The sequence below is a fragment of the Coturnix japonica genome, chromosome Z, assembly GCF_054131305.1.
Source record: "Coturnix japonica strain WE chromosome Z, WE-NBRP24, whole genome shotgun sequence".
Taxonomy (NCBI): domain Eukaryota; kingdom Metazoa; phylum Chordata; class Aves; order Galliformes; family Phasianidae; genus Coturnix; species Coturnix japonica.
The window spans coordinates 73,551,381-73,574,445 of NC_140702.1; the positions used below are offsets into that span (position 1 = coordinate 73,551,381).

At 41.0% G+C, this 23,065-nt stretch overlaps 1 protein-coding gene across 15 annotated transcripts in view; it reads right to left on the reverse strand.

The window, feature by feature from the left end:
- The window catches only part of DYM (dymeclin), a 121,880-nt gene that overhangs the window by 69,590 nt on the left and 29,225 nt on the right, over positions 1-23,065 (reverse strand). For all 15 annotated transcript variants that reach the window (XR_014939514.1, XR_014939515.1, XM_085529306.1 and 12 more), the window contains one exon: positions 1,274-1,456. Coding sequence is in view for 13 of the 15 variants with exons in the window: in XM_085529306.1 (XP_085385432.1) it covers positions 1,274-1,456 (183 nt within the window). In the remaining 2 variants the exon portion in view is untranslated. The remainder of the gene's footprint in view (positions 1-1,273; positions 1,457-23,065) is intronic.

The window sequence follows — 23,065 nt, forward strand, 5'->3', positions numbered from 1 at the left end:
ACTGCAGTAATTTTGTGGATACCCTGGGAACAACAGCAATTGAAATACTCAAGTATCCTACAAGTCTGGACTTAAAAACTGCCCTGCTTCTATAAACAAGATGTCCAAGCTTGAAGAGTTTAACTAAAATTCCTCAGTTCCCACAACAACAAACTACAGATTTCTGAATTGTTCATTGCTTATTAAAAACGCATTAACTTAGGGAAGCTGTGCTATAAGTGTGACAACAACACTACTGCTGCACACTCACTGGTGGACAGAGCAGGTTTTTAGGATGCATTTCTGTACCTTCAGAGGTTGATCACCAACATTACACCCACTGCAGTGTGGCTGCCCCACCACCCCTTGCTTTCCAGTGCAAACACTTGGCAAAGTTTTCTACAACATTCTCAACACTGCTAAAAGCCAGTTTTCACATTAAAATCGCATCCTATGAATCATTATGACCATAACTAGACTTTTTTTATGCCATTCTCCTTTTTCCAGTCCCACTCAGTGTTCTCAAGAACCAAATTTAAGCTCAATTATATGAATACTGCTAGTGGAAACAAGTTTAATGGAAACAATGTCATTCTATAAACATTCACATCTAAAGAAAAAAGGGGTTTTCACGCTACTTTCAACAAAGAATGACACAATTAGCAATGCAATAGCTCATCACAGCTCTAAGGGACATGATGCCAGCTAACCAGGATTTCTCCAAGCGCTATAAATCTTCAGAGAACTCCTGCAGTCTCTTGGATAACCAGTTTACTTGGAAGACAGCTTTATTTATGTCTACTAAAATTATGAAGCTTTCTTGAATTCATCAAGTCTGAAGGAAAAAGTACTCTCTTCCTCTGTCCCTTCCATGAGTTTCAGCACCATGGAGCCCATTGCTCATCACAATTCCCAGAGGAAGGTGTCCTATTACATGGGCTTGATGGAGAGAAAACAGGTTTTGGAAAGAGAGTCTCCAAAAAGCTTCATTTTCATCAGTTCATGCTTAGAAATAAGAACAGATCACAGGATCAGTGAATCACAGAATGGTTTGAGTTGGAAGGGACCCTTACAGGCCATCAGGTCCTACTCTCTGCAGTGCACAGGGACAGTCTGTCCACCTGCAGCTCCAGCAGGTGCTCAAAGCCCTTTCCACTGTTTCCAGGAATGGGGCATCACCACCCCTCCAGGCAACCAGCACCTCCCTGCCCTTCCTGTAAAGAATTCCTTCCTTATTTCCAGTCTAACTCTTCCCCCTTTTTAATCATTTCACCTTGTCCCATCAGATACAAACCTTGTGTGTTCTTGAATGACATAATTGCCTGCCTGTAGGGGTTCGGGGTGTCTGGAGCATCAGTCAGGTTGGCCAGGACCAGCAGCAGCAGCAGGCTTTGGTTAGCCAATGGGGAGCACTGCTCCAGCTGTGGTGTTGCCTTACTCCCCACTCCGCCCAAGGTGAAGACTGCCCACAGGCCAGCTGCAGAGAAAAAACAGAATCCAGTTAGACAACAGAATGCATGCTCTTATTTTAATGAAGAATGCTCCTTTGGAGAGAAGGGAATTTTCTAACACACAGGGACGTGGAAAAGGAGAAAAGCAATTCGCCTCTGCACATGTATGAAGACATGATTTCTAAAAATGAGAATTTCATGAGAAACAAGAGAAAATTAAGCCATAGGGAGATAAGAAAAAAGCACACAGAAAGGAAATAAAGGGTGAACATGAAACACAGAGCAGATACTGGCTGAAGGATTCATGTAGTATCCCTTGTAATGCTAATGTATTGAGAGAGAATAAGGAGCTTGCACATGGCTGCTTGAATAAACAGACGTGCTCCGTGCTGCAGTGTTTTTATTCTGTATTCTAATTTTGATAACCTTGGTGTATTTTAGGCAAAGCAAGGTAACAAATGCCAATGCTGCTTCAACATCCACAGTCCAGTAGATAATATCACTGCTGCTCATTAGTTGTGGGTAGACAACGTAACAGCAAATAATAAACTTCTTGGGGTCAAAAACCATCATCAACAGCAACTTGAACTGATCATCCCACAGCAGCTCTGTTATTTGCTTTCTAACTGTTAGAATGCTCTCCTCTTTATATAGATAAGCATCCTCGTCCCTTAATGCCTGCTGAGCGCTGAGTGGCTTTGAGTGTACCCTGGAAATCTAAGGCAGATTCTGATCATTTCATCAAATAGACAGAGCCAAAATCTTTAAGGCCAAAATCTTTAATTATACAGCACAGTAAGAAGAAACTCAACTTCAAAATTCTTATTTTTTAATTCATGTCCGAAGTCAAAGTTAATAATAACACAGTTTCTTAAGGAAAGAAAGATTAAGGAGGTTTAGTTTTCTAATTTAGTTCAGTATTCTAATCTGACAGATTTGTGTTGCATAGGACCCAAACCTGCAAGCTATCAGAATGCAAAACATACACATGGTGTTGTCAATTACTGGAATCTAACACATTCCCAGCCCTACAAAGTTTTGGAAGTCAAACCAGATTTTTCTTCAAACATAATCATACAGTCAGGTTTTGTAATAAACCAACACTCCCTTCATCAGCACTGTGACAAGGCAATTAGCGCCACATCAAAGGCAAAGGAACCGATGACATCCAGTGTTGAGTAGCTTGAAGGTCTTCTTGCAATAAAAAAGAGCGATGATTAGAACCTCCATAACAAAAATTTCATGTTACTTTAATAACTTATCATTGTGTTTGTGATCCACTGCTCTCAAATCGGAATAAAGTCACTGACCATCAAGCTAGCTTTCCAGGTCATAGGGTTGTAGAATCATTAAGGATGGTGAAGAACTTTAAGCTCCCCAAGTCCAACGCCAACCCACCCCACCATGCCCACTGACCACATGCCACATCTCCATGGTTATGGGACACCTCCAGGGATGGGGACTCCACCTCTGACATTCCTACACCTTTCTTCAGCATTTAGGTATATAGAGAGTTGGTCCAAGTACTGATCAGTAGCTTGAGTCTCCCATCACAGAGAATGAGCTGATTATGTCCATGAGGAATTTGCACATTGATACACAACCCGAGTGACCTCTTGGAGTTCTGCCTCTTGCTGGCAAGGGCATTCCTCCAGAAAAATCAGTCCCATGCTATTGTGTGCATAACATTCATTTCAGCTCCAAAATGCAACATCAAACTGGGTGCCATGTGTTGGTTGGTGTCCCCACTGATAGTAAGGAAATTAATGCTTTTGTTCATGACCACCGCATTGCTGTGCTAAACAAAGTGTTGGGAAGAGACACGTCACAGCCAGTGTTTTGCATTTTATTCTCTATGTTCTCACAGGCCAAGATAAGCCACAATTCTCAGCATTACAACTGTACTGTGAAAAGGATGACAGGGTGCAGACCTACCACCACAGCACGATGGTCCAACCTGCTTCTGGAGCTCTGCAAGCACTAACAAAACTCCATGCTACCAAAACCAGCCCTTCTTGTGTCAGTTACAGTCCTGATGAAGTTAACAATCTTAATACACTCTTCAACAGTTCTGCAGTTAGGGCACTTCTCATCTATACAATGTCCTGTTAGCTGCAAAATATCGATTTTTAATTGCTATTCTCTAATACAGCTTTGCTTACTCATTTCCACAGGGAATCACACCATCAAATTATTATTATTATTAATCAATTAAAGCAATATAAACATTCTGCCAATTATGTCTGGGGAAAAAAACACAAACAAAAAACAAAAAAACAATGGAACTTGGAGAGGGAACATGTTGTTTCTTGCTTTGAAACTAGAATGAGCAGATCCATTTTCCCTTCTGTTCCACACAACTGCACACCACAACTGCTTTCCCTACCCATACTATTCTGCATAAGACACAGCAAGTGCAGCAAACACTAGTGGTCCACTATTTCAGATGCCACCAAGTTTTCACTAAATTACTTGCTAGAGCAACAAGATTGGAATGCTGACCTCTTCCAAAATCCTAAAATCATCTCCTACCTTCAAAGCTGTCTAATATCATTTCACATCATTCAGCTGTAGATATTTCCATCTGTTCGAACTAAAATAAACAAAATTCACTTTAAGAGCAAAGTACATTTCTTTGCAATAGAGAATCCAAAGTCTGCTCTAGGATGCAGAGAAACACTGTTGAGAGCCATGAAAACAACCCCAGAGTTGTAATTGAGTTTGACAGCCTGCGGAACAACATTAATGGCAAAATGAAGCAAGGACACATTCATCTAAAGGGAACTGTCTTTCACCAGACCATTATTTAATGTAGGCAGAATGAGGCAGAAACCTCAGCCTAACACTCTGGTCTCTGGTAGGCAAAAGCAAAGAGAAATGGGTGAGGTTCACAGCTGTCCCTACTCAAATAGGTGGAACACAACTGGATGCCCCATCCCTGGAGGTGCTCAAGGCCAGGCTGGGGTTGGATGAGACTCTGGGCAACCTGCTCTGGTGGGAGGTTGGAACCGAGGACTTCCAACCCAAGTCATTCTGTGGTTCTCACTAACCCCGTGTTTTAAGGAATCTGCAAATTAAGCTAGCTCTGTGCTTTGCTTCTCCATTTATGGAACTGTCAGCATACAGAAAATTAATTGTTCAACGTTACAACAAAGGAGAGCACTAAATTACACAGAACTAAAGCACAAGTGGTTTTCTCTACTCCTGTTTGATAGCATCACGTGCTTCTTTCACAACCAGCAAATCAAGCGCTATCCAAAACCATTACCGTTAAGACTTAACTCCTATTATGACCAAGCAGCAGCTCTGGGAACTTGAGAAGTTTTTTTTCTTTCTTTTTAATGCTTATGATGTGTCACATTTCTCAAGTCAATCCAATGCTTCTCACACTGTGGTGAGATGAACACTTTCTGGTGGCCCACGGAGAGCTGGCAGCTCACACTGTGCTGGCTCTCCTCCTGGTTTCCAGCTGCTACATTGTGCTAGAAGAAAACTAAAAATACATCAATACTTTTCCTCCGATTACTTTTCCATGTAAGCCATCTCTCAAGTTGCCACGGGGATGTTATGTAATAACGAATGGGAGAGGAAAAAGCGATCCATGGAATCAGATGGGAGAGGCTGGAGCAGTGAGGCAACTTCAGCTTGAAGATGGAATTCATATTATATCCCAAGTCAAAGTTGTTCTGTGTTTTAGGATCACACCTTCAAACAGATTGGTCTTCATGAGCTAATTGTGAGGAGCACTAAGTATACTGAATGACCACCAGAATCACAACTATACTGCTTTTAAAGAAGTCCCATTACAAGTTTTTGGACTCAGAACAGTAAGGAAGTACAAAGATGAAAGAAAAGAAACAAGGAATTATTTTTATATGGTTAATGAGCTTGCAGACAAAGTATTCCATTCCTAAGCAAGATTAAGCTCACAAGGAACAGAGACTCTGGCATGTACATAACCAAAAAGCCCAGACTGAAGAAGCGGACCTAATTACACTGCACTTTAAGGGAACGCTGTAAGTTATTCTCCTCCCATCAAATCACTGTAACAGAATCAATACGACTGGCTTCTGAGGAGACAAGCCTTTCTTACCCTTGGCTGCCAAGAAAAGCAGTAGGCGGTGATTTCTGAAACAGAAATTCTTCTGCTGCCATACTTCTGACCACCACCCTCCAACAACACAGCCCAGCTCTGTGTGCATGGTGGTGGTTCAGGATGCATCCCAGTGACACCAGCACAGAGCCCCGACTTGCTCAGTCTCCCAGTAAACTCCCTCTGAAAGCTGCATGGTTACCCAGAAGCACAAACGTGTCCATGGAGTCTGAAGCTGTGATGTCATTAGCACATTCTGGAAGCCAGTTTTTCAGGAAATGAATCACGGAAGCAAGAGAAATGAGTAGATGGATTGGGTAACTGTGTTCATTCCCCACCAATGCTCAAGTGTTCCCTCAATACATTCTGTTATTCTATCCAGCCTAATTTTAAGGGACAAGTAATGGAGCTTGAACCACATCCTTTGGGAAGAGTGTTCCATAATCTAATAAGCCTCGGTGTTAAATTCTTTCCCCCAGTGCTCCTCCTAATCACTCCTTGGTTCAACCTCACCTCTTTATTTCTATAAGTGGATGCTTGTATGTAATACCATAAAACATTTATTTCCCAGTTCAGTGTTTTCTGCCTTAAACAAAAGGGGCAGTCACCTGCCTCTTTTCTTGCCTAGCTAAACCATACACAAAGGGTTTTCTTTCATTTCTTTCAGTTTTTCCTACTTTGCTTTCTGTGATTAACCCCACCTCCAGCCCTTCTGCATGACCTCTCCAACATCCTAAGTGATCTCAGTGGTCTCTTTCAGTCTCAGTGATCCTATCATTCAGGTGACCTACCCAAACTAGCAGACACCTTTGGCAACCAACAAATAAATCATACACCACATTTCTGAGTCAAAAGGCTGAAAATTTGCTAAATAAAGTTGGAAATCAATGCAATAAATCACTGATTCACTTCAAACAAAACACTCAAAAACTCCAGACTCTATAAAAAGTGAACAAGGGAGGAAATCTTCATGTCTTTTCATTAACTTTGCTGACCTAGGAGCCACAGGTCTGATTTCTTTTGAGTCCTAGATGTTTTACAGCAATAGCAGAATGAAACTCTCAGAACAGAGAGGAGGATGTTAGAGTCCCACTCACTGCTCAGCTCATGGATAGGAGCAACTGCACCAGCTCCTCCAGACCCAGGTAACACTTCTGCAATGGACAGGTATTTCTGCTGCCAATTTGAAAACTGTCCTGTATTCCTGAAGCTGCACTGTGACTGCAAAAGAGAAGATTAAGGCTTTAGGGTACCATAGGAGAAAACAATACCGTGGTATTATAACGTATCTGAAAGATGGGAAACCGAGTGCAAGCTAGAAAAGGGTGTGAGGGAGGAAAATGTATGAGAAATGTGGGAAAAACAGCAATCCACCCAGCACTGGATTCAATTTTACAACTGTCTGACTCAATCAGATATCAGCCTCGGGACAGCAGAGCCCGAGCCAACAACAGAGTCCTACAGTGAGACGCTGAAAAGAAGTTGTTGGTTGATTCTATTTTAAATAGAAATCTCATCTGGCTTCTGCCCAGCCCTCGTGCTTCGTTGTTGTGGTTTGGTCAGAGCAGGAGGGAGCACCATGAATGTATGCAATCCCACTGGCAACGCAATGAACATTTCTGTCAACATAATCATACAAAACTGGGGACAGGAACAAGCGCAGGAATGCACTCAAAAAATATCCTGGCAAAATTCAAGCAGGGTTTATTTGCAGCATTGGTTGTGACAACAAAGCAATCAAGATAAATCCAGTGAAACAAATGCCAGGAGGACAAAGCTGGTGCCTCAAGGAAACCACATTCAGAGGACAAAAAAGAGCTTTAAAAGCTGAGCAGAAAGGAAGACTGTTTTTCAGAGCAAAAGACCATGGGCTGGAAGGGATATCGGGAGGCCCTTGGCTCAGCTCCTGCTCCAGGCAGGGGCAGTGGGGTCACACCATGCTGCTCAGGGATTCATCCAATGGAGCCTTGGAAACTTATGGGGATGGAGATGGCACAACTTGCCTGGGCAGCCAGCTCAGATGGCCTCATAGTCCCAGACATAAATATTTCCATAGGATCATACAATCTTTTTATTTTCTTTTCAAATTCTTCATCTATAAAATGGAAAAAATAAAAGCTAAAAATCCTCCTCCAATCCTACACATGTGCTTAAAATACAATTAAGGGAGAAGGCAGGCAAAATAACACTGAGCTTTCAGAACTACACCATCCATTTTTTCAGAGAGAAAAATTGTAGTGACAATGATATCTGATCCTGTAATTTCACATTCATTCCTACCCCCTACCCACAATGGATCTAAAGCCAGATGCACAGCATTGCTGGGGAAATGGTTTTAAGGTGTCTACATGCTCAGAGAGGAGGCATTTTAATTCAACAAGAATAGCACTAAACCTAGCGGCATTTTCAAGTAATGATCTTGGTACAACAAAGCATGAACCATAAGAACACGTGGAGCTGCTGACTGCCAGACATGTCTGCAGCTTTGACTGCTCTTTACAGGAGAGCTGCAGCCAAACGTTTTAAAATAGCTCCTAGCTTACTGCTGAATCCTCTGCATTTACCCTGATAACCTTGTCCTCAAATTATTTTGGTTTGCTGTGCACTCACAGCACTGCAGGCATTTGTTATCACAAATCCAAGCGTATCTTGATTCAATGCTTGACAAGAGATGGGAGAACACTTCTTAAAGCCCACCTAGCAGCAGTGAGGTTTGACAGACCACACCCTGCATACACATATATTCTCTCCGGGCACAAGGCCTTCTCCTATAGTTAATTTGCTGTTTTCCAAGCAAATGTGCTTTGCTGGACTTTAAACACAACTTAAGTCTTCACCTGAAAAAAACATGATGCTTTGTTACTGCAACAAGCAATGACAAAAGCTGCAACACTTCTCACTCTCCTACCGCAGTGATGATCTGTTGCAATCACAAACCCCAAATTGCACACGAGCTCCTATGGTGACACACATGTTCACAATATTAGGAAACTGCAAGAATTAGAGTTGTCCATGCTGTGCTTCACTTCACTTCTATTGTTTATGCAGATGATAGCAGCACTTAGAGGCATCATTTTTTCCTGTCTTAGATGGTACTAAAACAAGAACACTCAAATTGTCCTTTTGGCTGACAATCTTTATTTCAGGGATTCTTGGACTTCTTGGATACAATTTATTAATTAGGATATCACAAATTACCTAATATTATTTCCCACAAGAACTGGCCCTGCTCATCCCAGCTTTGTGAGGATGCACTTTCATTCCCATTCATAGTTTTCATTATCCCCTCTATTCCACCCTCTCTAACCCCTCCAATCCCTGCTTGCTCCTTGAAATGAATGCCTGCTTGCCCTTTTCCCAGTCAGTTGCACATATGTCAGATAAAGATCTGGAACTCCTGTTTCTTATCCCAAACAAAACAGAGGAGCAAGAGCTAGGAGAGAAAAGCCATCAAAGATGTGCTGCTCCCCTGCCAGGCCACATTTCACTCCTCCAAACTTCTGCTCTGCACTGTCTGCTTCACCACAGAGGACAAGGTCCCCAGGAAGGAGTTCATTCTCCTGCTTCACATTATGGCATCCAGATGAAGAACTGAAGGGAACATCCCGCTGAGCTTCTACTGGAACAGGCTCAGCCCTCACCAGGTGCTGCATCCCAAACCCTGTGGCACACTTCATCCAAACTCCATGCTCAGACTATTCTGCTGCCAGCTTTTACACAAGTTCCTGCTTAATGCATACGTACAGCAACACAGAACCTTGCAGCATAGCCAGATTTAGTCAGTTTTAACAGGGATGGCAAATGGTACAACTTCATCCATGGGTTTACTCTCCTAAGCCCGCCCTGAAATCCCAAAAAGCCCATTCCAAGGCATGAAGGCTTTCAACTCCTCAATAAAACAGACGTAAGAATTCAGCATTGGTTAAGGAACATTCTTACCCAACCTCATTCTCAGAGAATGAAGAACTGTTTTCAATCAAAGCAATGCCAAGAAATAAATAAATAATTTAAAAAAAATAAAATAAAATCAGCTTAGGAAAGATACTCAGCATGAAAAGTTTCATCACAAACAACTGATGGTTGTAAAAAATTTGGAGCAATTGAAAATTGGGTTTCACTGCAGAAAGTGCTATGTAGGCCTATGTATCAGCACTGATACCAGCAACAACCATGTGAAAACATAATTAAAGTGGTACTTTTAATGAGAAAATACTGAGAAAAATAATAGCCCTAAAGAATGGAGAACATTCCTTAAAACAAGTGTTTTAAGGGGGGTGGGGGAGTCCCCTTTCCTGGAGGAGATCAAGAGATGTGGCACTTGGGGACATAGTCAGTAGGCATGGTGGGGTGGGTTGGGGCTCTACTGGGTGACCTTGTAGAGCATTTCCAACCTGAATGATTCAATGATTCTATGACTGTGTACTCTCCAGCATGATATACATACAGATGTGCATTCATTTCAAGGTACTTCATTTCATTTCTACTATGCATGGTCAGTTTGGAAAAGTTTCATCTTCCATACCCAAAAATTATTAGTGTGGAGCAAGAGATTTCCTCAGGCTTTTCCTATTCATAGACATCTCACACTAGTGCCAAACCATAAACAGAAAAGTGTTTGGTCTTTGGGAATGCCATTAGGAAAGACTGAGAACCATCTGCAGCTGACTCCTGTGCTTACCATTGGTCTATGCAATGTGAGAAAGTGAAGTGAGTGATACAACTTCCATACATAACTTCAAATAAACTGTAATTACTGTTCTGCAAAAGACTGACCTGGGCAGTGAAAGACTACCTGAGCAGCAGCACTGTCCTTGAGAGCCAACAGTATTGATATCTATCAAAGTTAGAGCTGGTCTGATTGCATTTCATGTTCATTACACTGGGGTTCCTCAAGAATATTGACAACACCCCTCCTCAGAATGGAGAAATTGACACTGCTCACCCATGTCTTAAACTCCACCCAGCAAAACAAGGAATTACTATTAGCAAGAGCAGACGATAAAAGGCACACATCTGCTGTACCTACGTATTATAAATCTGTTTGAAACTGGTTTTGTGAAGTAGGAATCCTACTCAAGTTATCAAATGCAATCAGTGTGTTTTATTAACCTTGAAGCAAGGGTAACAGTTAAACCACGGGGATAAGGATCAGCAAACCGGAATTTTACTCCAAGTTGTAATGTCAACCCATTGTATAATTTTAGTCAAACTGCAAGTATGTTATTTCCTTTATTTGTAAAATCTGTTAAAGGAAAAAAAAAAAATTGCAAAAATGAAAGAATTCTGGTTAATATGAATATTTACCTCTCTGTGCCCTTGGCCTGAACACATTCCACTTGCTCTTGTTGAGAGAGAGGACAATACCCATCAATCAGTTCCCTCCAGCACAGCCAGCAGAGTGTAGGGCACAGGAACAATGCCAACGGCGCCACCAACACTACCCAGAATATATACTGTATATAGCTATTGTTTTTCATATTATTTTTTCTATTCACAAATACATACATGGAATATGGTATCAAACAACCAACTATCAATGCTGCGGTGCCTAAACTGAACTCCAGTTTTTGGTCAAATTAACTCAACCTACATCTTCCTTCCAAATGAGACCCAACTGCTAAAGCCTCCCCTAATTCTCATACAGACAAGTAAATTCTTCATTCAAGATCATGAGCTGATATTCCTCCTTGAAAAAGACTCCACCAAAACAGCAGGCACTCTTCATGGAAGTTAATTAACTACAAAGTGTGCAGAGGGTCCTTCAACTTTCAAAGTATCTTACTGAAATGAAATTAATTTTGCTAGTTAGCAAAGTCAACACCGACATCGCACACACTCAAAAGATTAAGGACCAGGTAAGAAAACAGGTTCAGCTCAGGAATTGCTTGTAGATGGCAGAACAGCATCACATCACCACATTAAGGGCTCAGAGCAGCTGCACATCAGCTGTTAGAGGCCCCTGTTAGAACAGACATGTATTGTGACTCAGCTCCAGACAAAAGAGGCTATTAAATGTAGAAAGATTTTTAAGTCTTTTCCAAATCAGGAAAGAAGGTATATAAACTTTGGCAAGTTCAGTGCTAAACCATATCAAGTCAAGACAAAAATAACATAGGAACAGCCTGTGAAAGGTATAAAATTAACAGTAAGAGCTTTTTCTGAACAACCTGAAGGAGGCAACTCCTTGGAAAGACCAAGAGGTAATGAAGGCATTAAGGGAGCACACCAAGGAGATCAGGCTCCAGCAGGTAAGCTGGAGTTTTTAGATTCTCTTTTAAGAACTCAACATCCGCGTCAAGTACTGGTTCTAAGCAGTTTTGACACAATGCACGTGTCCGCTTTTTGCTGTTCCTATTAACTTCATGCTAAGAATCCACCCTGTATACGTAGCTGTATTTAAGCCATGCTCTGCCATGCTTCTCTTGACAGAGCTTATGCAGTTGGAAATACAAGCAATTATAGGCTGCACAGTACAGAATACCCTGATGCTGCTACTGTGGTGAAAGCTCCAGTGCTGCAATCAGCATCACGTTGTGCAAACATGCCTCCCATATTCAAGCAGGGTCTATAGACCTCATTAAATAATTTCTGAATTACCAGTTGGTACAGGTCCAGCAGAGAAAAGGAAAACAAAACCTGGTACAGCTTAATTAATGTTCCCTTAACCAAGCCCAGCATTAACATCTTAAAGGAATATGGGGATTAAAGGGCTCCAAAACACATTCAGAACAAATTTTAAAAGGAAGCGTACAGTGAATCATCTATGTCCCCAGCTCCCTACCTCCCACACTTCTCACACAGACATAAGAGGTTGATGATAAGACACCCACAGGATGCACAACTGCAATTTATGGGTAGTGGACCACACTCGATCCCAGCTGAAAGCACTTGGCATTCTAGCAGATTATAACATCCCTTCCTACGCTCGTGTGAGGATACAGTGACAATTTCCATAGCGGACAGTGTGCTTCATAGGGAGCTGTGTCTAGCATGACACCCACACCAACCAGACAGAGCTGTGTGTTTTCATTTATACAGTCATTATTTTACAAACTCTGCCCCACACAGAGGATAAAGTGACAGCAGTTCTGCGCTACAAAGGCACTGATTTCTATCAAGGTGCAATATTTCAGGTTTCCAGCTTTCATACTTGTTTCAAGTATGAGCCAGGTCGCCATGAAAAATCTATTTAAAATTAACTGTAGAGCTCTAAACATTTGCCAGAGCAGAGTTTAACACCCTTCACCCACTCCATGGACTCCTGTAACAAACAAACATGTCAGCTCCTATACTGATATGATGCCAAAACAATGTACAGTATCTGTGCATGCCGTGAGTTTTGGGACTGATGGCAGAGAGATGCAGGGACAGTCAGAGGAGGCTTCAAAATACAGAGGGAAAGAGATGGGAAAGAGATGCTGTTAGAAAGACAGGAAGAATAAAATGGACTGAGAAGTCATAATTTTCCAATACACAAACTGCAAAAACACACAAAAGTTCTTTCTTCTCTCAGTAAAAATACTGCAGAGCCAAATGGCAAAGATTTACATTTTCTATTTAGCAAGGACAACTATTCCATAGGAAGCTCCACGTTACACGGCAAAGCATCTCCCTGACCACACAAGCTACTTGGACTGCGTTTCAAACAATTTAATGCACTGATCTAGAAATTAATGACTAGATTTTAATTCTGTATAGGTTGTTCAACGTAAGTTTACCAAAACCATCATTTTAGGAGAGTTCTGTAGGTAGGCAGAGTGCAGAAATGGAGCAGAAAGTGCATCAGAAGAGACAAGAGCCTTCCAGCCTGTCGTCTGTTTTGCTCACATCACCAATGTACTTATTTAGTAACCTTACACAGTCCCAGCAGAGCCCGTGTTTAACGTAATACACTTTCAATTCATGAAATAGCATTAGCATAAATGGCACACGCATGCAGAGCAGCTGCACACAACGGTCCCTCTGCATTTGTTCATGTTGATGCTGCAATTAAATCACGCACTTGCACCAAGGGCTGTCACCAGGACTTGCCTTTGTGACTGCTGCAGAAGCAGGAAGCTGTTTATTTGGGAAACAGCTCAACCTATGCAAAGCTTCAGAGTATTTTAGAGACAGAGAAAGAGCTCAAAAAGAGGAAAAAAATATCTAAATCTTCAGTAAAGTTTATATTCTAACCAATATGGCAATTGCAATAACAAGAAAAGTGCAGTGACAACAGCCACTGAACGTTAAAAGTTAACAGAAGCATTAAAAAGAATGCTGGGCAAGAGCAAGAACATGGCTAACGAGCACATTTTCCATCTGTGCTAGGTCTATTTCAGGACAACTCTCTTAACTGCAAAAATGTAAAATTCTGCACTTTCAGTTGCATAAAATCTTTCATAATGAGCAGTTCTTTAACCTGGGTGACACAGAATTCCTGTCCAAGAATAACTGTTACAAAAACCAAAGGCTTTACAGCTCCTCTCCGTCTCCCACGCTGCTCTCATCTAGAAGCAGAAAACAAGACCCAGAAGATTACACTGTTCTGCAAATCCCTAATTAATGTTTAACACAAATGACAGCACAAGAAAATCTCCCCAAACTGGAAATTATGTGAGAAACAGAAGGGGAAAAAAAGAAAATTGGGGGAAAAAAAATAAAAAATCACTAAAGATTTCTCCAAAACAAAGCAAGATTATGCTTAAGGCTGCTGGGGAACACCGTTCAGTGATCAAAGTGTTATTCAGACTAGCTGGAATACCAGCTGATACCTTATTGTCATAGATCGTTCCTAGAAAGCTGTTTCAGTTTCTGAGGACAGAGCTTGCATCCCACACCTACAACTACAACTGAACCATGATTCCTTTAGGACAGGTCTGTGGACCTGAGAAGCTCTGAAGGAAACCATGTGCAGGTCTGAAAGACGTGCAGTCTCATCATGCTTTGGCTCCCCATGCTGTGAAATGGAAAAGCAGCCTTCCATGCAGCAGGATGAGGAGGGGTTCGATCCCATTGCCTTGCAAGCTTACACTTTCTCAAACAAGAATTCATTTCAAGAAGTTAAATTTTTGCTCTGAACACCTGATACTCCCAGTTCCTTGTCTTTGACAATACAGATCAATGGGTTGGATGTCTTCATCCATTACTAGGAAAAGGAGTTTTTATTCTTTCTCCCTAGGAGACTGCATGTGACACAGCTGCAAGCAGCAGTAGCCCTTACCCTGATCAGATGTTTGAATGTATGTTTGGGAACAAGTCTTCCTGCTGGAATTTAGTATATATTCCATACTGGAACATACAGCTTCTTAACAAATCCTCTGGATAAAGAAAACACACCTGTGTTTAACAGAATACTTACAGATTTACAGCCACTGCTTCTTCTCCAAGAACACACTTCCCAACCCAAAGAATCTTTATTCCAGTACAGGTGTTGTTGTACATGTGTACATGCAGTTGTATAAATGTTTTTGGGGTCTCAGAGGCATGATGCCAATTTGCCATCCTCTCTAACATCATGATCAGTTAAAGCTGTTTCTCGCTAATGAATTTAAGCATCTAGATATCAAGGAACTGTAAACTGAACCTTAAGCATTAAGATGTTTCATTTGAAAGACTTCCTGTACAACCCTAGGACTGAACCAAGCTGAAAACATTTTATCACAACATTCCTTCTACATCAGTTGGCAGCTAAATATTGTGACTTGACCACAGCCTGACAGTTTTAAACAAGAAAAATAATTAAAAGAAATGTTCCACCTACTGTACTATGAAGAATTTTCCTGCATGGGACAGCACATGAGCAGAAGACATTTGAGTATGACCACATCCCAGATCAGCACTATCAGCAGCTCAAAAGCCCTTTGCACAAGAAGGGTTATGTGCCACACATTCAACAATTTACCACTGCCATCCATATTAATAACAGTATGTTCTCTATGGGGTAAGAACTGCACAGTTTCTGATACGCTTACATATAAACTGCTAAAGTAAAGTATTTAGAGGGTAATGTAAGAGCAGCTTACACAGCTGGAAAGACAACAAGCCTTCAGGCATGCAGCCTCTAGCTAAATTTCTCTTTAAAGCAACAACATATTCCTTTGCCAGTGCAAAATAAAAGTTTGAAAGCCTGATAACTATCACACATGATTCTTCTTGAGAATACAGAGGAAAAAAATAGCTAAGATGATTCTCAGCAAATGATTCACTTCTCTCATACTCTCCTCCCTAATCCTTCTCTCCACTTCTTCTACTGCACTTCACAAAGTATTGCATCTGGGGAGACACAACACCACTGGTAGAGAAAGAAGCAGTTGTGAAGGAGCTGTTTCTTGCCTGCAAAGCCCTACTCCATTTAAAACCCGTTTCTTCCTACTGAAAGATACTTCGTTCTAAATTCTTAGTTCATTCAATCAGTACTATACATCCCTATGTTCAACAGTTAGACTCTCATCATACTGAAAAAAAAAAAAAAATCCAAAATATTACCAATAGTGCCGAGAATTTCAGTCATTTACAATTATTAGGGATTGTTCCAGAGTCAGCTCCACTCTGAAGTCTTTCAGTCAGACATAAAACTTTGCCCTGGTCCTGACCACAACTCTCTTATGAAATCCAGTTTCCAAATTTATTACCTATGCGACTTAGAAGAGTGATGGGGTCTCAACTCTGTCATTATTAATATCCATGACAGGCAAACAAGTTTCGGATCTCTGCCAAGTCAAAATCTGTCCACTGAATTGCAGCACTTTTAAAGTAATCTCAACAAATGTTCCAAAACGTGTGGAGAAAGATGGCAATGCTTGACACAAAGGAGTGTCTAGATCTAGAAAGGTCAAGCATGAAAACATTTACTTAAAACATCAAGCAAAAATAAAATGCAGGAGTCGTTGGACCAATGTGTTCTGCATTTTGCATGAGTCCCAATGATAATCCAAAGAAAAAATATTTATTTATTTTTTCTAACCATTAACAGAGCTTCAATATTAACATTCTTCACATTTACATCAGGAATGTTTTTATTCCCCCAAGTGTGATTTATGTATAGGTAAGAATTTTCTTGTCAGCCAACCAACTCATAAGTGAGTTCAAGAGGCATCAGAAAGCCTCAGAACAATTAAAGTTGGAAAAAACCCCAAAGATCAGCAAGTCTAACCCCAATCCATCCGCGTTACTCCCACTAACCATGTCCCACAGTGCAAATTCTAAATTAATAATAATAACAACAATAACAACAACAACAAGTCAAAGTACTGAGGAGAAAGCTAAAATTCACACTTTCCTATGAGGATAATAACTGAATTTCCATGTAATTCAGAAATTTGTTTCACAATAATGGGAATCCATTCTTTTCATCAGGATGTCTAGTTCTAGGTGCTACATTCTCCTCTTGTTAATGGTATTTTTCTTTCCCCAAAGTGAGTCACTCAGGAAAACACCACTTGCTTGAAAGAGAAGAATTGACAAACAAACCCAACTGAAAAATAATGTTTGCAGCTACAACTGCAACTACCACACACCAACAACTTAAGACTTCAATTGGAAAAGAGAAGCTCCAAATCTACTCTATAATAGCCTCTGGCTTCAGGAGAAGGGAACAAAACTTTGTATCTGTAACTGCTAAAGCAGTTTCTACTAATACACTGTCAGCACATGATCTCTTTGGCTTTGCTCTAATTTGGCTGTAAAGGCTTTTGCAGAAAGAAGGAAAATGTTTTTAATGGCTTGTTCAAAGGGAAAAACATCAATTTATCAGGTTATGTAAAAATCTTATACTTGTGTTGGAAACGACAGCTTGGCAGAACACGTTTAATTACTGCTGCCTTTCTAGAACATTAAGTGAAAAATAACCGTGTTATAATCGTATTAAGGGTTTGAGACAAACACTTTAGTCAAAGGCCTCATTAAATCTTAGATCATTCTTTAGACTTCAGCTCCTCCATGGGTCTACAGAAAGAGGGAAGTAAAAGAAAGATGGAAGGATTTCCAAGACCAAATGTAAAGGAGAACATCCTCCCCCAAGCCCAAATGTAAAGGAGAGCATCCTCTGCCCACAAACAAAGCATATCTCATATACACATGATATATACATATATATATACATATATCATATATACATGATGCTCATTTTGCCAAAACACTTTTATCTCACACTACAAAGTTCAGCATACCCTTCATGCTCCGACCAAAGAATATTGTAGTACATTAGAAAAAGTGCATTAGAAAAATGCACTAACAGTCAGATAAAAGATTTTGCATAAGGAGAAGTAAAAATGTTTCTGTATGACTCTGCAAGACCAGACAATTCTGAAATACAGATGTTCTAATGCATATACAAATGTTTTCATTAGTGATTAAAACAGATTCAAACGTTCATCTGATTTTGAGTTGACCTCTTACATAAATCACCTGCTGCTAACTGTAGAACAGTAAACACTGACAGATATTAAGGAATTTTTCTGAGAAAGTTTTGCCGAGTTACCATAAAGATTTAATGCAAGGATTTACTGCAACTAGCAGGTAAGTTAACTCACTGTTCCTCTCCCGTCCACTGGAACAGCACATTGCCTCTCATGTTCTGGTCTTGAATGATGACACCCTTAACAGTGAAAAGTGCACTCTTTAGGTATATTTAATTACAAACCGGACTCCCTTCCTGAGCCAAAGGCTGCTTCCATTTACTCCAAGCTCTGGAGTACTTTCTCCTCTTCCCTGACAAAATTATTTGTAAAGCAAACAGAACATGAGTTTGATGGGCACAATACATGTAAGAAAACTATCAGATCTTGGTTGTTGAATATTAGTTTCATACTAGTATGGGGTTAAAGCACAGACTTTTACATTTAATTGCAGATGCACTGAAAAATTAATCGCGGCTTATTTCAGAAGCTGAAGGTGGCAGCACAGACTTCAAGCTTCTGTGGGCAGGCAGTTGTGCTGTAACTGGACAGGTTTTCCAAAACCTCTCATTTCAAAGTAAAACTGCCTTCCAACTCTGGAAGCTCCCACAGATGAAATTAATCCACAAGCAGTCCTGAAAACCAAATATGAACACAGTAATACAAAATGCATTCATTCTGCTTCACAGTTCCTTACCCTGACCTCAAATGCAGCTCACTTTCTTCCCTCCATTCATGTTAGAATCCCTGCAGAGAATCTGCCAGTGATTGGATGTCAATATAAAATATTTTTAATTGTATTTAATATGTGTCACATATTAATCTTCCACACTCTGTATTATCCAGAAGGATGACCATCAAAAAGATAATGTTAGAGCACGGCGACCTATTGGAAGATGAACTTGAACCAGAAAAGCTTATGCTCATGTCACATATTTTGGGCTATTTCTTAAATGATGTAGTTAACTCACTGGGACAACTGCAGTATATTCAAAAGGCAAGCAGAAATAACAGTGTTCACAGTCACATTAAAGCATTTTTAGATTTACTGCTAAAATATAATGTGTAGGTGATCTATACCCTTGTTGACATTGGATATGAAGAAACAAAAACAGCTTTCTTGCCATCCCTGCGTTAAAAATGTACAGGATTTTCAGAAAAGATCAAACTTATGGCATTGTGGATTGTATTTTATTTCTTTTTAACAGCTTAATCTCCCTAAAGAATTAAAGAAAATAATCACTGAGCCAATAGGGGCATTTGTTTTTCCATTTTTATTTTTGGAGACAGGGTTTTTTTGTCATTGTGTTATTTTATTTTGTTTTAGAGTGGGTTATTTGAAGCTGCTGGAGGTTTTAGAATATCAGGATGAATGTCAGAGAGATAAATCACCAGCACACAACACACCTCATGAAAAACGCTGCAGAACTCTCAGTAAACAAGCTGGAACATATGGTTGCAATTAGGATTTGAATTACCACAGGAATCAGTAGCTCTAGTCACAAACCACAGCTCCTTATGCTATGCACTGTACATCCTGAATGATAGTCTCTATCTTCAGCAGTTTAAACTCGTAAGAGATGAAACAGAATTCTCAGCTTGTCAGCTGCACCTCTATGCCAGGGAAGATCTTCCTGGAACATGGAACAGAGCAAATGGAAAAAACAGAGGTCATATGGGACAGCATGGCTTCACCAAAGAGCTGGTCCTGCCTGACCAACCCAGCACCCTTTGTGATGGTGTTACTGCAACAGCACACCAGGGAAGAGCCACTGCTGTCATCTCTCTGGACTTCACTGTGGCCTTCCACACAGCACCCCACAGCATCCTCCTCTCCAGATTGAAGACATGGATTTGATGGGTGGACTGTTTGATGGACAAAGAACAGGCTGCAGGATCCAACCCAGAGAGTGGTGTCAGTGGCTCAATGTTCAGACAGAGGTCAGAGATGAGCAGTGCCCCACAGGGGTGAGTAGCTGGACTGGTTTTGTTGTGACAGGACACTGGGAAGCAACTTCAAACTAAAAGAATTAGACTGAATATAATGAAAAGTTTTGGTTTTTTGTATTTTTACAATAGAAATGGTGAGGCACCGACACAGCTCCAGTTCAGACACATCACCAGAGAAATCAGGAAAAATTTAAAGAGGCAGAATCACAATGCCATGTTCACAGTGAAAAGAGGATGATGCCACTACAGACTGTGAGCAAGAAGCAAGATTAACAGACAGAAGTCAGAGAAATGCCTTAGATTTACATCGTCATTTATCCTAAGTATGAACAGGCAATTAAACATTGGCTGAGAACCAGGGAGATGGTAAAAATTGCAGTTTATGCAGAAGAATGTACACTAGATTTGTGACACATCAGAAAGAGTCTGAACATCTCAAAATATCCCACTTGAAATATCTGTAAGTAGAGAAGAAGTTTGGTGGAGTAGTATGAAATAAATACCTTTTACAAGGCCCCACACCATATTGTCTCTAAATTGGAGAGAGATGAGTTTGAAGGGTGGACTATCAGAGGATAAAGAATTGGTCGGATGGTTGCAGCCAGAGAGTTGTGGTCAGCAGCTCTATGTCCAGGAGGGAGTGGGGTTTGCCAGGGCTCCATCAGGGACCGGTTCTCTTCAACATCTTCATCAATGACACAGGTGATGGGTGCACCCTCAGCATTTTGCAGATGACACAAAGCTGAGCAGTGCAGGTGACACAACAGAAGGAAGATATATCATCCAGAGGGGACATGAACAGGCTGGAGAAGTGGGAACATGGGAACCTAGCGAGGTTCAACCAGGCTAAGTGAAGGGTGTTGGGTTATAGTAGTCCCAGATCTGTGTACATACTGAGTAGTACAGGGTGAGTAGGGAGAACTCACTGTCAGAACCCCTGCTCAGAAGCACCTGGGGGCACAGGGGGATGAAAAGCTCAAGTCAAGCCAGCAGTGCATTCTTGCTGCCTGGAAGGCCAACAGTATCCTGGGCTGCATTAGCAGGAGTGGCAGTGGGCAAGGAGGGGGTTGTCCTCCTGTGCTCTGCCCTTGTGAGGTCTGATCTGGAGTGCTGTGTCCAGGCCTGGGGCCCCCAGCACAAGAAGGATGCAGAGCTGTCGGAGCTGGTCCAGAGGAGGACTACAAAAATTATCAGATGGCTGGAGCAGCTCTCCTGTGAAGAAAGGTTATTAAGGTTGTTCAGCTTGTTCAGCCTGGTAAAGAGAAGGCTCTGGGGAGACCAATTATGCCATTCCAGTACATGAAGAGAGCTTACAAAGAGGAAGGAGAGGGGAGATGGGGCCCTGGGCAGCCTGAGTTGGTGGGGGGCAGGAAGCCCACAGCAGGAGGGGGTTGGAACTGCTGTAAGATCCCCTCCAACCCAACCATTCTATGATTCTATGAAGTGTTCCCATAAATGAAATTGCTGTCACAAAAAAAGAGTGATGAATAAACCTGAGTATATGCAAGACACAGATGTACTAAATAGGTCACCAGATTCCTTCTTCAAGTACAGCAATGCTGAATGACATCACACAGACTGAAGAACACACTTCTATGAAAAGTCATTAATGTTCAGGAATGTTTGTCTAGTTCCAGCAGTAGAGTTCAGAGAGGAGAAGAAAAGCAGTCGCTAATGAGTATACACTGAATTATGCAATTCATATTAATTCTCCTGCAGTACATTTGTGGACCAGATGAGTTATGAAGATCAATCAGGTCAAGATGAATAGCCTTTCATTCACTCCTTCCAGGTACAGCATCATACCCATTACAAATGCAATCATCTGAACAGCACACGCTAAGTCAGCTAGAATCTACCACTGCAGTAACTCCTAAGTACTTCACGATGCACTGCAGTGTGGTTGTTTTTCTAGATAGTGAAGTGTTTCAAGTGAAACCATTTAATTTGGAATTTTTTAGTAGTCCTAAGCAGTACTCATAATTTTGTCTTACCACGGTATTTGTTTGGCACCGTAAAATGAGTTTTATCTTACAAGATAAAAAATTTGCTTGCCCATGGACAGTTCTCTCAGCTTAATTAACTGAAGTTACTGAACTGATTAATGAATTGGCAAATGCTAGTACTCAAAAGAGGAGAGAATTTTAAACTAGCAATACAACCTTAGAAGCTGGCACAACGTTCCTTCTGAACCAAGAAAAATTGCTTTTTGATTCATAATCAGAGGTTCTGTTCTATACTGCTGTGCATATTGATGCGTTAGGCTTTCACAGCACATGAACAACACACCACCAAGATTTAGCAGCACAACTGCTTTGTACACCTGCTAACAGACTACCTAGTAGAAGATACAAAACAACTCTGATTCCAAGCCAGAAGCACTGCACTGAAGAATGTCCTTTATTAACAAAAGCTAATATTTCATTTCCCCTCTCACTCCAAAAACATAACTGTTTATCTACTAGAAGCTGACATAATTGGTAATATAATTCTAATCAAGGTATTTTAGGTATAAGATGGAAAAACAAAAACATCAACTGTGTGCACACAAACAGAAATAATACCCCAATTCTTCTAAAAGGACACAGCACTTCTTCCCCTGGAAGGGTCATTAGGAAGCTCTATTACAAAGGCTGTTTCACTGTTTCACTTAAAGCTTTATATGAAGACACTTTGTTCACCAGAGGATAAGATGGTACTTCAGCTGCTCACAAATGGAACAACAAAGTAAGTGTAGGAGTGTGCCAAGGGAGCTGTTAAGGGAATGGTTCAAGAAAAGGGAAGGGGGTGGAAGTGTGGGAAGAGACAAGAACAGATGCAGGCAGAGACCTTAGGATTCTGCACTGAGAAATGCAGGTTGATTTATAATAATTGAGAAACACAAACTTTATGCAGAAGAAGTAAAACTCATGGGGATACGATATCAGAGGAGCTATGGAAGAAGGCAAGAGCGGAGGCAATCTGTATGAACTTTGTAAGCTGAGCAAGTGAAAAGAAAAAGCTCTTTTGCCTGAAGCAGCATTAAGGCTGAAAGATACTGGAGCATGACTACAGTGGTCGTGTGGTCAGAACATATATCAACACAGTATGCAGAGGTAACTGCTCTCCATTCACAAGCTGAAGTACGAACCACATACAGAGAGCTGGTCTGGAAAGCTTTTTAAAAGCAATTTTCTCCAGCAGTTTAAAAGAAAGAAGAGAACGTACCTGCTGGG